The sequence below is a fragment of the Canis aureus genome, chromosome 3, assembly GCF_053574225.1.
Source record: "Canis aureus isolate CA01 chromosome 3, VMU_Caureus_v.1.0, whole genome shotgun sequence".
Taxonomy (NCBI): Eukaryota; Metazoa; Chordata; class Mammalia; order Carnivora; family Canidae; genus Canis; species Canis aureus.
In genome coordinates, this window is record NC_135613.1 from 75,629,648 (window position 1) to 75,643,221 (window position 13,574).

Below are 13,574 nucleotides of genomic sequence, written 5' to 3' on the forward strand. Positions count from 1 at the left end.
GGCAGAGGCAATTAAAATAATTTAGAATTTACTATTTGGTTTGTCAAGGTACATCCAGGAAAGAAGAGCCACTTACTAAGGGTCCTCATGTGTTTAAGTTCTTTAATAAAAGTGGCAGTGTCCTAAGCTATATTTAAGAAGTTAATTTGAGATCTTCTTACATCACATTCTAGTGAATCATTTTTGGATTTTACACCACAACTGAACTCCCTGGTCCTTGTTTCTGTGGTTTTGTATTGCAAGGTCCGGAGGTTTAAAACTAATAACACCATGAAAATTCTCCATGAGTCATCCTGTCAGCTGTAGCTTCTGTTTGAATCTTTCTGATATAACTAACTAATGTTTATTGCCAGCTCTGCTAAGAACTTTTTATGCTTTAGATTTAAATCCTAATGAGAAGGTACAATGGTCGATAAATTTCAGGCTTTTTTTTTTTTCTATTTCCATAGTTTTTAGTTCTTTTAGTGACTCTAAGCTAGACCAGTTATAAATTGTAGGTGGTTAAAGGATTTATGACTGGTGTTTTTGGGGGGAGAGGAGTGGTAGTGGTCATTACTACTTTTGGTTCTATGAATCTTACTGTCCAGAGATAGAAAGATTGAATTAACAGTTAGCTGAAGTCAGCAGTATGTTCTAAATCCCTATACTTAAGGGTACTTATGTATTACAGACAAATGCCCTTTTAGCTGTTTTGTTTGTTATTTTGTGAAAAATGATATAATACTAGAGCTAGCTAGTTCATATTCACATTGGAGTAATTTCAAACTTTAGTGTTGTGCTTTAGGCTATTTAAATTATTTTGAGGAAATAGATAAATAAAAAATTTGACTTATATCCAGGACATGGAATGCCTTAATCATTCTTGATACTCTAAAGGAGATACGGAAATAATGGACTTTCTTGCTAAGTGGCAGGTATGGTCGACAGTTTCACAGGCTTAAAAAAAAATCACTGACCCTACTTGCTAGGAAAATTAAAAGTTTGGGTTGTAACCTGATCTTTTCTCTTACCCTGCAGCATCTGGGAAGTTTGTTAACTTGAGTATTGACGTTAATTTTATATGACTTGGCAAGTTAAACCTATAGTTTCATCATTGGCTTTGAATTATGCATTTCTGTGGATTTTACTGAGCTAAAAACCTATGTGAACATTGTTAGTCTTTAAGTTTATTTTTCTTTTCTACTTAATTTGAAGTCTCTAAAATTCAGATTTTATTTTTGTTCTAGCAGCTAATAATAATTAAGTGGTTATGTATGTGCTAAGCAGTGTTTCTGATTTAATGCTTTGCATTTTCTAATTCTCAAAACAAATTTGTAAGTAGGAAGTAGTATTATCACTATTTTACAGATGATTGTTAGGTTAAGCAACATGTACAAGTGTAAGGACACCTTTTAAATCGCAAAACTAGACTACGAACCTTGTTATTTTGGGGCTTTTCCTGAGGAACTCCTATCCCTGAGGCCTTGAGATCACATGCAGTTTTTGTTGACTATAACAGTATTGGGAATGCTATATTTTTTGCATTGACGTTTGTTATCATTTTATGAGGATGGAGCCTTAGACTTAATCTGTGGTCCGTTTTGCAGAGTTCTTTGTCTAGAAACTCTCTGGACTGGCATGAATTCCAGTAAGCCAGTGGCATATTTCATTGATTCCAAAGTGCACGGGCTTTTCACCCTGCCGTTTAACATTGCTAAAATCAGGATGTATCTTACAATGGAATTTTTGAGAATTCTAAATTTAGTAGCTAACATTGTTTGCTAATGAAAACTTGCCTGCTATCCAGTATAGGTAAAATATCCTGAACTGAATTCTCTATGTTTCAATCATCCCATATGAAGAACCATCCTGAACCCAAATTCTTCATCATAACCAAACCCCCAAAAAACCATCTAATACCTTGAAGGAGAGGAGGGTAGATTAAGATTTGAGTGTGTTATCTCTCTTTTTCTTTCAGGACACTTCTCACAGGAGTAATGTCAAGGGCTGTCTCTTTTCTCACACACACACAAAAAAATCTATAACAGGAAAAAATGACTTCTAATAGTCTATATATTATAAGCAAACATATGATAACACAAACTTTGACAGCTGTTTGCAATTTTTTTTAATGTAAAAGAATTTCTGTTTTAACAGTCCTAAAGGGATATCCTGATTGGAAAATCATATACATGTATATATATTATAGAGTTAAATATGTGTATATGTATGGTTAAGCCTGGCTAAAACTGGAAGTTTTACTAAAGGAAGTATTATTTATTGAGTTAGAATTCTTTAATTATAAAATCACAACTCCCTTTACACTGTAATAACATATTGGGAGGAGTATGAAAATTAAAACTTTGGGGGAGCTTCTATATATTACTACATACGGGGTTAATATTACAGCCCAGAACTTATAAAGAAGAAGGCACCCTGAATCAAGTGAATAAATGTAATTGTGACCCTTTAGGCTCTTGTTTAGGATTTGTGGCATTCAAGTATGTTTGGTATCATAGGTAATCAAAAGTAAGAGCATCTAGTTATCTTACTCCAGTGGCTCACATTTCTGACAACACTTTGCTTTTTAAAACATGGTTCTTCATATTGGTACTTGGACTTTGTCTTACATCTGGAAACATACATACACACATATGTAAGTATGCACAAACATGTTCAATGTTGGCTAGATGTCCAAGCCGTCGATATGATATTTTCAAAAGCCACATACAGTTTAATTAAGCACATCTAATATAATTCAGCATTCAACTACAGCTCTTTCCCGTAAATATCTCACCAGAGGAGGTTGTCACAGTTTTATAATTGGGTACAGAATGGAGAGGGACTTGAAAATAGAGGATTTTGTGCACCAGAATTCTTTCGTCAGCCTAGTGTTGGGCTAATTGTGGCATTTAATGATTGTAGAAAAAAGTATTGATTTAAAAATTTTTGTTTGAGAGAAGTTCTTCATCTGTTCTTTAAGAATATAGTAAGTAGATTTTGATAAACAAATTTTACTGCACAGGAGTCCTTGTTCTTCATCTTTTCATTCCATTTTTATCATCCTCTTTCCCCTCCTTTTCCATTCCCTCATAAGAGAAAGCTGCTCAGGAAGCTGGTTTACAATCACTAGTCTGGGAACTTCCGGGATTCTTTACCAGAATCTCCCTGGATGTTGCAGTCCCTGACGCAAGCAGCATTGTTTTGGGGTAGGAGTTTTTATAATGGCTATCAGGAAGAGTGGCTAAGGTTGCTAACTGCAGGTATTATCCTTTGTAGAAATCAGTTGGGAATTCTTTTCTGCCAACTTCTATATTCATTTCTAAATTAAAAAACATATTCCCACCTCCCCACTCCCCTAACAAGTAAGGATGGGCTTCCTATTTCTGACAATTTGATGATCTTTTGTCATCAGTATATTCTCTAGAGCAGTGTACTCTTATCCAGAATCTCTTTTCCTTATTATCCCTAACTTTGTTGGGAGTTAACATGCACTCATTATAGAAGTTTTCAGATTCTTTGTCTTTTTCTTTAGATCACTTTTGGCTTATATAGGAGTTAAAGGAGATTGTAATTAAACTTTTACTTTAGAGATTATTTTTTAACTAAACTGTCTCCAGGCCAAATAAAATAGCATTCAAGTATCATTGTTTTATGTTTGTTTCTTACTGTGTTTACTAATAACTTTAAAACAGTTTTGTTGATACTCTTAATAAACCCCATTTTTATTACCCAGGCTAAATAATACTCACATAAAATGCCATGGGTTGAGGTAATTTCTGAAATGACAGACCTGAAAAGAGGAATAGGAGGAAATTTGAAAACACTTGTAGACTTAGTGTTTATGTGTAACATCAAATTCCTCTCAAGGAGCCTCAGTAATATTTCTTTCAAAAAAGGCAACCAAGAGGAAATACAGTAGTTCTTAATAGCTTATAGAACCGAAGAAAGAAAAGATGTACCCTTTGTTTTCTACTTTTGGAACATAGTCTTTAAAAAAAAAAAAAAGATTTTATTTATTCATGAGAGACACAGAGTGAGAGAGGCAGAGACACAGGCAGAGGGAGAAGCAGGCTCCATGCAGGGAACCTGATGTGAGGCTTGATCCCAGGACTCCAGGATCACGCCGTGGGCCCAAGGCAGGCGCTCGCTAAACCACTGAGCCACCCAGGGATCCCCCTGGAACATAGTCTTAATAACTGGTAGTACTGCAATGGTATTTTCTCTAGATTTCTATTATAAATGCTAAACACAAATAAATGAGAATTGTAATTTGAGGGAAGTAGACACAGATCCATAGAGTAATTAGCACCCAGATATCTTGGGGGATGGGGAGTAGTGATGGACAGGAAGAAACTTTCCTTGCTAGGAAACCTTAACGTTTTAATAGTAAGATATTTCTCTTTGCCTTAGTTTTTTAAAATCTGTAAAGTGGATATAGGTTTATAGATCTCTTTTAGGATTAGATAGCACGTGTCAACAGTTTAGTACAGTGCTTAGTATCTAGTAAGCTCTCAATAAATTTAACTGTTGCTATTAGTATTTAGATTTTTACAAAGAGAACCTATACTCAGTGACAGTTCATGGTAAATGCACCTGCAATTTAAGATTTATCTAAGGAGATACTTAAAAATAGCATCCAGCTTCTTACTCATACTTACCCTGTTTGTTGAGTCTTGCTTTGGGTAAGTTAGCATAAGATGTAAATCTCTTATTCTGGTTTAGTAGAATGGCTAAATTTAGTAACAATCTTATAAGTGAAATAACTACATCTTTCTTTTTTTTCCCCCTTTGTTTCAGGTTTCCCCTCAAAAAACCTATAAGGTAAGTTGTTCAGTTACCCTTCGTACGCTTAGGTTAAATCTTAATTAGAAGCATTCCTTCAAAATTATGGCGGATTTTTGTGGCTTTGAAAATGTGGATTTAAGTAGTTTAAAATATCAAAATGTTTTACAAATTTAAAATATAACAGGTGTTGCATATTTTTTCTGGAAGACAGCTTTGTTTTGATAACATTTTCAATGTTTTTAATATAAGCATTTTAAAAGTTTGTTCAAATTGATAGTTAAGGTCACTCCCTATGAAGAGATTTAATTTTAAAATCTATTGTGACTGTTTCCAGTTGTGAGTAGCTTGAGGAGTGTAAATGGCTTGCCAGTTTTTGATGTGTTTTATCACTTGGGTAACTACAGCTGCCTTTGGTTAATGAACTTTGGCAAACTGAATCAGTCTTAATTACTTTAAGACAGTAAAGGAAAAAATCCAAAATGTTCAAATATGCCTGTGCATGAGCCATATCTCCATATGTATTCATATCCTGGAATTAAATGCCTTTTCCTCAGTACTTGTTCTCACTGCTCTCTCATCCTAGGTGTCATAAATATTATTTAAAATGTAGGTAGTATATCATTCCTAATTATGTTAGTGCTTTTATCAGTTTTAGTGACTGCATTGCATGGTCCAGGATACCAATGCTAACCTTGGCATTTCAGTTAATTAGTAGTGTATGTATCATAGTGAGGGCTTATTTGCTGCCCAACCATTATCTGATCAGTATAATTGGGTAAGCCATACAGAAAATAATAATTCTGGTGTCATCTGGGCCTGCCTGATTTCTGTAGCTAGAGGTCTAGTGAGGCTTGCCTAAGACTTTTTTTTTTTTTTTTAAAAACTATTCTCATCCATGCTACATTAACACCGTGATTTTGAACCTGACCATAGTATATGTAGGTTCAGGTTGGGGAATGTGTTGAATTACTTTCAGGCACTGTTTTCTTACCTGTTTAATGGAAGTCATAACAACCTGTGAAAGCTACTGAAAGAATTTACTTCTAAGAATAAAATAGATTGTAATACTAAATCCCATTTCTAGGTTCTTTCTAGGAATAAAATAGATGTAATACTAAATACTAGTTTTATTATTTTTAAGCATTTTTTATAACCAAATAACTAGATTCCTTATTATACATAGCATAGACTGAATTTAAAACTTCTTGAAAAATATGAAAAAAAAATAAATCAAAAATAGATTTATGAGGATGTATAAGATTACTTGGATTCTCTTTGTAAGACACACTTGCAGTTTTTAAATTAAGATTTTATTCTCTTGGTTTGCTTACAGTAAATATTTGATTGCTTTGCTTTAATTTAGGCATGGGAGTATTTTGAACCGAGAGTCACCAACAGATAAGAAGCAGAAAGTTGAGCGCAGTGCATCACATGATTTTGATCCCACAGGTAAAACACTGTTTGTTCTTCCAAAGAATATTGAGAATAGTGCAGTTCAGAATAACTCAGCTGAAGCTGTATAACTACCTGAAACACCCAGGAGTTATTGTTTGGTCTACTTGTGATTCTCCTTCCTCTTCAGCAGTATAATATAAATCCTTTGCATTCAGGAGGAATGCAAGCATTTGTAACATTCAACAATTCCACTATGGAAACAATATTGTAGAGCGTCTTTTATTCAAAAATAACGATGATAATAAAAATCGTCATTATATCGTAATTTGGAGATTCTAGTCAGACCAAGGACTTGGCATTAAAATAAACCATTAAGTATGAGCGGTAGCATCTCATAAAATCAAAGCTATAACTACTACAGATTTCTATAGTCATTTAAAAATTCATGTGTGATCATGGTAAATTGGAGTATTAGATAAAATCCACATCAGAGATTCATGATCATCTAATTTTAGAGTCAGCAAATGAATAGAGATCCCTTTTTCTTCAGTCAAAAATATTCTGAGCTTAGAGACTCTTTTAAGTAATGTTGATCTTTCCTGAAATTTTCATGCTAGTAGACTTCTGACTATTTATATTCTTAATTTTATGCAAATAGATTGAACTCCTGTTGTAAAATATGTGTTTTTGCTTTCTCCTTTGTGAAATCATTCAGTATTTAATTTATAAAAAAAATGATAATTTTGCTTCTGCTACTTGAAGCTGATGTGTGTTCTTTGTACACATATAGTGTTACTCAGTTGTATGTTCCTATAACAAAAGGAAGTAAATGCTGAGGTCTTGGATACACAAATGAAATGTATCTTTTTACATATTTTTGTTAAGAAATGCTTTTTTTAATAGAGTATATTTTTTGTATCTAACTCAGATGTTTCATATTTTTAGTATAAATTGTTCTTTTGAAAAACTATTATAAATATTATCCAGGAAGGGAAGACTAAGAAGTGAATAGCTAATAATTTACCTGCATCTTGGGTCGTGGGTAAAAATGAAATCCCAATCATTAATTTTAGGCTTTGTTGGTAGGGTATAGCTTCTGGATCTCCATTAAAAGAGAATTCTTTATTTCTCACACCTAATTTTAACATCATGGGGCTCAGAGGCTTTTATTTATATGATTAGTTATAGTCTTGCTAATGGGTTTCTGCCCTGTGTTCATATAATTATTAGAGTCTTGTTAGATTGGCCTCCTCTGTATTACTCTGCTGTGATGTGCCTATGTCCATAGACAGATTTGGTGAAGCAGTGTGCAGTGCTTCAAAATGAGGTTATGACAACTTTTAATGTCACCTCAATGATTGTCAGACGATATATTTTGTAGACTATTCACGTGTTGTTTTGTTTGAACATATTTTTATTGCACTGTCTTTTCTTCGATAAATCTTTAAAGTATGTCATTACTTGTGCTGTTCGTGACTGTTCTAAGTGCTATCACCTGTGATGTTCATACTTTGTGTTTGCACGATTTAACTTGATCATGATTCATTCTTTTTCCCCCCCATGAATTTTTTTTCCCCTTACATTGGTCTCCATATTTTCTATATCTCTCTCCTTTTCTCCCGCTCCTGTGCAGATAGCTCCTCCAAGAAGACAAAGTCTAGTTCAGAGGAGAGTAGATCCGAGATATATGGTAAGCTAATGTAGCCAATTCAGCCTTGCACCTTTGGAGCTTGCTTCATGCTGTTTTTTGTTTTGTTTTTTTGTTTTTTGTTTTTTGTTTTTTTAATAACTGCAGCCTTCCTTGTGTCTGCTCTGCATGGCATGGCAGGGAAAGGGAGCCTGGGGTTTTACTGTGGCTGCAGCTGGGGAACTGAAGGTTGCTAGAAACTAACATCGTAGAGTAAGAGTAGGCCACATGACCCATCTTCTCTTTCATCTTGCCTATGATGGGAAAGTGATGATGTCTCATATGTTTGAGTTGGGCTCCTTCACATAACATAGGTGGGCTTTGAATTCTTGTCATCTTCTTCTCGTGTCCCATTTGCCAAGTTTGGGTCATGTAGGATTTTATGGCGACCGGTCTTTCCCTCTAAGTGTAGCACTGGTGTGACTTAGAGGTGTTAGCGTTTCATTGGAATTTTTATTGGATTTTTTTCTTTGTTTCTCTTTATTGGCCTTACCGCCTGGAAATGCTGTTTGTATATGATTTATATACAATAGCAGAAATATCTTAGTATTTTATTTCTGTGGCTTCCAGAGTTTGTTTTTGCCTTTCAGAAGTTTCCCTGAAGCTTATTCTGAATGGGAAGATGTTAAAATGATACCTCTTCAGAATAATTTTCACAAAGAGCAGGTTTAATCTGAACAGTTAACTTTGGCAACAGATGATTGAAACACTAATATTTCTAGACTGTGTTCTGTCTCCCAAAGATAATATAAACCATGTTTGTGACGTTCATACATGTTTTTCTCTTTCCTTTGCACAGTTTCACCTGCCCTCTTCCCTTGTTTTGGCATCCAATTAGTGCTTTGAGAAAAGTGAATAGGAGAAGCACTGCTTGGAACCATGACTTCTAAAATCATCTCTGAGAGACTAATAAGTTATTTCATTTTAAAAAGATTCCAAATTTGGCCTCAAAGGAAAATCAGGTCTTCTCTAAAAGAGCCAAAATTCTACCAAATGGAAGTTTCCCCAGATGTAGCTATTTCCTAGCCTGACATACATGAAAGGAAAAAAATACATGAAAGCACCCCTCCCCCTACTTGAAGACATTTTATAATTTATATCTCCTGACACTTGAGCCCATAGTATCACATATTTTTTTAATATTATGAGACCTTGGTGTTTGGTTTTAAACCAGCAAATGCTTCTGTGTTAAATAAATATAGTTCTCTGCTTTGGTTTTTGTGGCCAGTGCCTTTTTCTGTGTAGTCAAACCTTTTACAGTAGCTCAAGACGAAATGTGTACCATGCTGTATGGCATGGCAAGTTTGTGTTTTCTTCCTTCCAAAGTACTTGGCTCCTCGCAAGTAAGAAATAGCTTCTGGATTTCTCAAGACTCTGTCTTTCTGTTCTATATAAAGAGCTTCCTATGGTTTATTCTCTCCTTAGGAATGTGAACACTATCTTTATGGCTCCCTTCTTTTCCAGTAGCCTTTGCAATGTTATATTTCACCTCCCCCACCATTTTCCTAGATATGTGGTATGTATGCAAAAGCTTGCTGTTTGCTTTGGATGCCAGGATGTTTGCTTTGGATGATAGGATGATAGGTATGTATGCAAAAGCTTGCTGTTTGATTTGGATGTTAATATTTCGGTGATAGGAATATTAACACTAGTTCAGACATGCCATTCACTTGTTAGTAATAGAAACATTTTAAGTGGTAAATGGGGAAATAAGGTGTGGTTTCTTCGTATGTTTGTTTCTTGTAAACCCTCGAAATACCTTTTTTGGAAGCTCATGAGTCCTTAAAAAGCACTTATAAAAGGGATGACTTGATCAGAACAGAGTTAGCATGCACACTGAAATCTCTTTGACATTACAAATATTTTATCACCTGTGTGAATAGATTTCCTCAGACTAGTTAACAGAGAAGAAAAACAATCTCTAGGGAGTAAAAAAAAAAAAAAAAAAAGCTTAGAAATAATGGATTATGATTGAATAGAGTCATAGTGCTGACATTGCTTTAGTGTAGGATCTCTTAACAAGCCCATTTCTGACTTGAGATTTTACATCATCTTGGGGTCAAATTCACTAGCTCAATATTTAGATAAATGCTAGTTCTTCACTTACAAATGATTTATTTTGAATCTTCCTAGCTGTTTTTAGAGCTGTTTTATGAGATACATTTACTTTGCTCATTTTAAAAGAAAACCAAGTGTCTGTTTTGTGTTGTTCTTCTGTTAAGTTTCTGCCCAGTGCAGTAGATCAGTATTTATTCCATTTCTCTTTATTTTTCCCTCTATACCTTTTGGAATCTGTTGATCACCTGCAGATCATGTTTCTGATCTACAATTTTAATTATACTTAATTTTCTATTTTTTTCATGAAAATCATAATGGAGAAATTTTGTGGACTTTTGTGGAATAGGAGAGAGTTAGCGAGGGAATTTGGAGTTTGACTGCAGCCTTTTCCTGCCTTCTGTCTTAGATTCATGAAGAGATTCTAGCTGATAGTGTTATGTACAAAAAAGCTATGTCTTTTTGAAACTGTTTTAATCTGCTGGGGTTCTTATAACAAAATACCAGAGACTTGGCTTAAATAACAGAATGTATTTTCTCTCACTTTTAGAGGGTAGAAAGATGAGATCAGGGTGCCAGGTTCTGGTGAGAGCTCTTTCCTGGCTTGCAGACAGCTACCTTTTTGCTTTGTGCTCACATCGTCCTTCTTTGGTGCAAGTACATGTAGAGAGAGAAGTCTTTCTGGTGTCTCTTCTTATAAAAGGACACTAACCGCATCATGAGGGCCCCATTCTTTTTTTCAATTTTTTAAAAAACATTTTAGATATTTATTCTTGAGGGACACAGAGAGAGAGGCAGAGACACAGGCAGAGGGAGAAGCAGGCCCCCTACAGGGAGCCCGATGTGGGACTCCATCCCAGGACTCCAGGATTATGCCCTGAGCCAAAGGCAGATGCTCAACCACTGAGCCACCTGGGTGTCCCAAGGGGGAGGCCCCACTCTTATGACCTCATCTAATTCTAATTACCTCCCTAAAGCCCTGCCTCCAAATACCATTACGTTAATATTAGGGGTTAAGGTTCAGTGTGTAAATTTGGAAGGGGGCGTAAATAGCAGTCCATGGCAGAAGCAAACTGCTAATACTTGCACATTCCTGGTTTTCTGGAATATATTCCTTCAGAATATATTTTTTAAAAAATCTTACCTTTTTTCAATTCAGTTTTCTCAGATGTATAAAGGTGAAAGTCATCAAGCTCTTTCTGCTTTCTTCAGCCTGGCAGAGAGCATTCTGCAGCATGAACCTTCTAAGTCCTCATAGATCCCTCGCCTCTTAACCTCTTGAAGTCTGACTTCTGAACACATGCTATCTGGAAGGTGAATCAAAAGATCCTGCTTGAAATCTGTTAACTTTTTCTCAGTTCTCACCTTCCTCTGAACAGATTGGCAATGCTGATGCCCTTTTTTGGCTCCTGTAATATTACATCAATCTGGTTATTTTCTCTCTGCAACTGTTTTGTCTTTTCTGTACTTGGCTGCTTTTCCCCTTTTATAGATGGAGGCATGGCCTGCGTTTCTGTCCTTGATCTCTTCTGCTGTTTCCAGTCTTACATTTTTAACTGTTTACTGAATACTTCCACCCTAACCATCTTTCAAATTCAGAATGACCAGTGTGAAATTCATCATTTTTCCCTGTGGCTAGAAATCCATCTTTCTCATGATTCCCACCATTCTTTTCATGGCACTGCCTTTCTGCCATTCCCCTTGTCTTGGTTTCTTAAAGTTTTCTCTGACTACTGCCTTTCCCTGTCCTCAGCGGTTTGCCAGGCACCATTGATTCTACCACTTTCTTTCACTTTAATTTCACAGTGATTCCCTTCCCTTTCTCCATTAGATATATTTTATTAAAGTAAGGATTTGGTCATTCACTTATGAGGCAAGTACAAATGGTTAATTAAGTTGTGCTATAATTTGTTTCTGGTTTATCATTCTCTCTTAATCCACTCCTATTACTTCTACTACCATTTACCTAAAGGCACCAGCCGCTCCTCCACATTTTCCCTTTCCAAATATGGCTTGGGGGTTCTTTCTTTGCTCATGCCATTCCCATTGTCTTGAATGGCTTACCCCCTATAACTCCCCATCCTACAAGGCCCAGTTCAAATACTGCCTCCAACACAGGACTTTCCTAGGTTTGCCCCCTTCTCTGTTGTCTGACCTCTGACATCCTGCTTTGTATCTAGTTATTTGTGTTTCTACCCATCTTTGCATCTCCCACAATGCCTGACACAGCAGAGGCTCTCGTTAAATGAATTTTGAATGAATGATTATTGATATTAGAGTGAAGCATTTTAGTAAGGAGAACTAATAGAATACAATGTTGACTCATCTTGATTGGATTTTTCTTCTCTTCAGAAAGATTTTAAGGTATAAGAAAATGTAACTTAGAAAAGAGACTTGCTGCTGGTAATAGTCTAAAAGGATGAAATCAGCCCACTTGGAAGTTAAAGCTTCCTCTTGCTTGGCAGCATTGTACATTTAGAATCCAGAAGCTTCTTAATCAAAGGATTATCTGAGGTCTTACTCATAAAACATGTATGTCTGGCAGCAGTTTAAAAATGAGCTGTTTTTATGAGGTTGCACATGGTCTTTTTCCACACCCTTCCCTGAAGCTAATTCTTGAGAGGTGAGACTTTGAGAAGTTTGGTCATGTAATAAAATCAAAGGTGAAGAATGACTAGTGTGCTTTCACTAGAATGAATGTAGTATGGAAGGTTCAGTATGCTGCCCTGTGTATTTAACCTTCCATTTTCAGGAATTTGCTTTTTGGTACTGTCGCTGTTGTTTTGTTTTGTTTGTTTGTTTTTTCCCAGGAATGTATCATAGTGAATTCTGAGAGTATTTTCTCCTCTTTTTCAAAGTACCTTTTTATGACTTCTTCTCCCCACTCCAAAGCTTTACAAAGGCTTAATTTCTTTCACTTTCAAAATACCATCCTTGGTAATTATCTTTTGAATAAAAAACAGTCATTTTATGTTGGTTTCAAATACCACACTGTCATAACAAGGAAAAGAAATGTCCTTTGTTAGAAAGAGAAAATAAAATTTAGGAAAGGATAGTATTTATATAAACTTTTATAGAACATTTTTACTTCACCAATGATATGAAGCATGATATCTATTATTAGCTTCCAGGTGAAATAGCATAATCCTTAAAAGACAGGAAATAAAGAAAAAATGTATTTTTAACTAGAGGAGTTTTTTTAGGGTAGAAGAATCAGATTGTTTTAGTTAGAAATTAGGCAGGGCAGTAGGTTAGTGTCCTGAAAGTATTTCTCTACTTTGCATGGTTTTCAGGACAATGATTTTACTTTTTCCTAAGAAGTAATTGAGTATGATTAAAATTTCCTGTATATAAAATAAACTCAAATTTTACTTAGTAAATATTCATTCAGTACCTCTTGTGTGCCAGGCACTATGACAAGGGATAGAGAGACAAAGATGATAGGATCTGCACCTGCTTTCTAGAAGTTCACAGTCTAACACAAAAGAATTTTAATAGATTTTGGTAATTACATGAGATATGCAGTTACCAATACTCCATATGCCCTTACAAAGTAGACAGTTGTGAAAAAAAAAAAAAAAAAACTCCTATGGCACTAAGAACAATGAGAATGGAGAAATATTACCATGACCAAGTTTTAGGAGAGGTTGTTCCTTATCATTATCTCATT

General features: G+C 35.2%; 1 protein-coding gene across 7 annotated transcripts in view; it reads left to right on the plus strand.

Moving 5' to 3' along the window:
• The window catches only part of ARHGEF12 (Rho guanine nucleotide exchange factor 12), a 151,198-nt gene that overhangs the window by 67,822 nt on the left and 69,802 nt on the right, over positions 1 to 13,574 (plus strand). For 4 of the 7 annotated variants that reach the window (XM_077893877.1, XM_077893878.1, XM_077893874.1 and 1 more), the window contains exons 2-4: positions 4,780 to 4,803; positions 6,131 to 6,216; positions 7,796 to 7,852. In XM_077893877.1, the coding sequence (XP_077750003.1) occupies positions 4,780 to 4,803; positions 6,131 to 6,216; positions 7,796 to 7,852 (167 nt within the window). The remainder of the gene's footprint in view (positions 1 to 4,779; positions 4,804 to 6,130; positions 6,217 to 7,795; positions 7,853 to 13,574) is intronic. The other 3 variants (XM_077893879.1, XM_077893876.1, XM_077893880.1) reach the window with 1 other exon arrangement.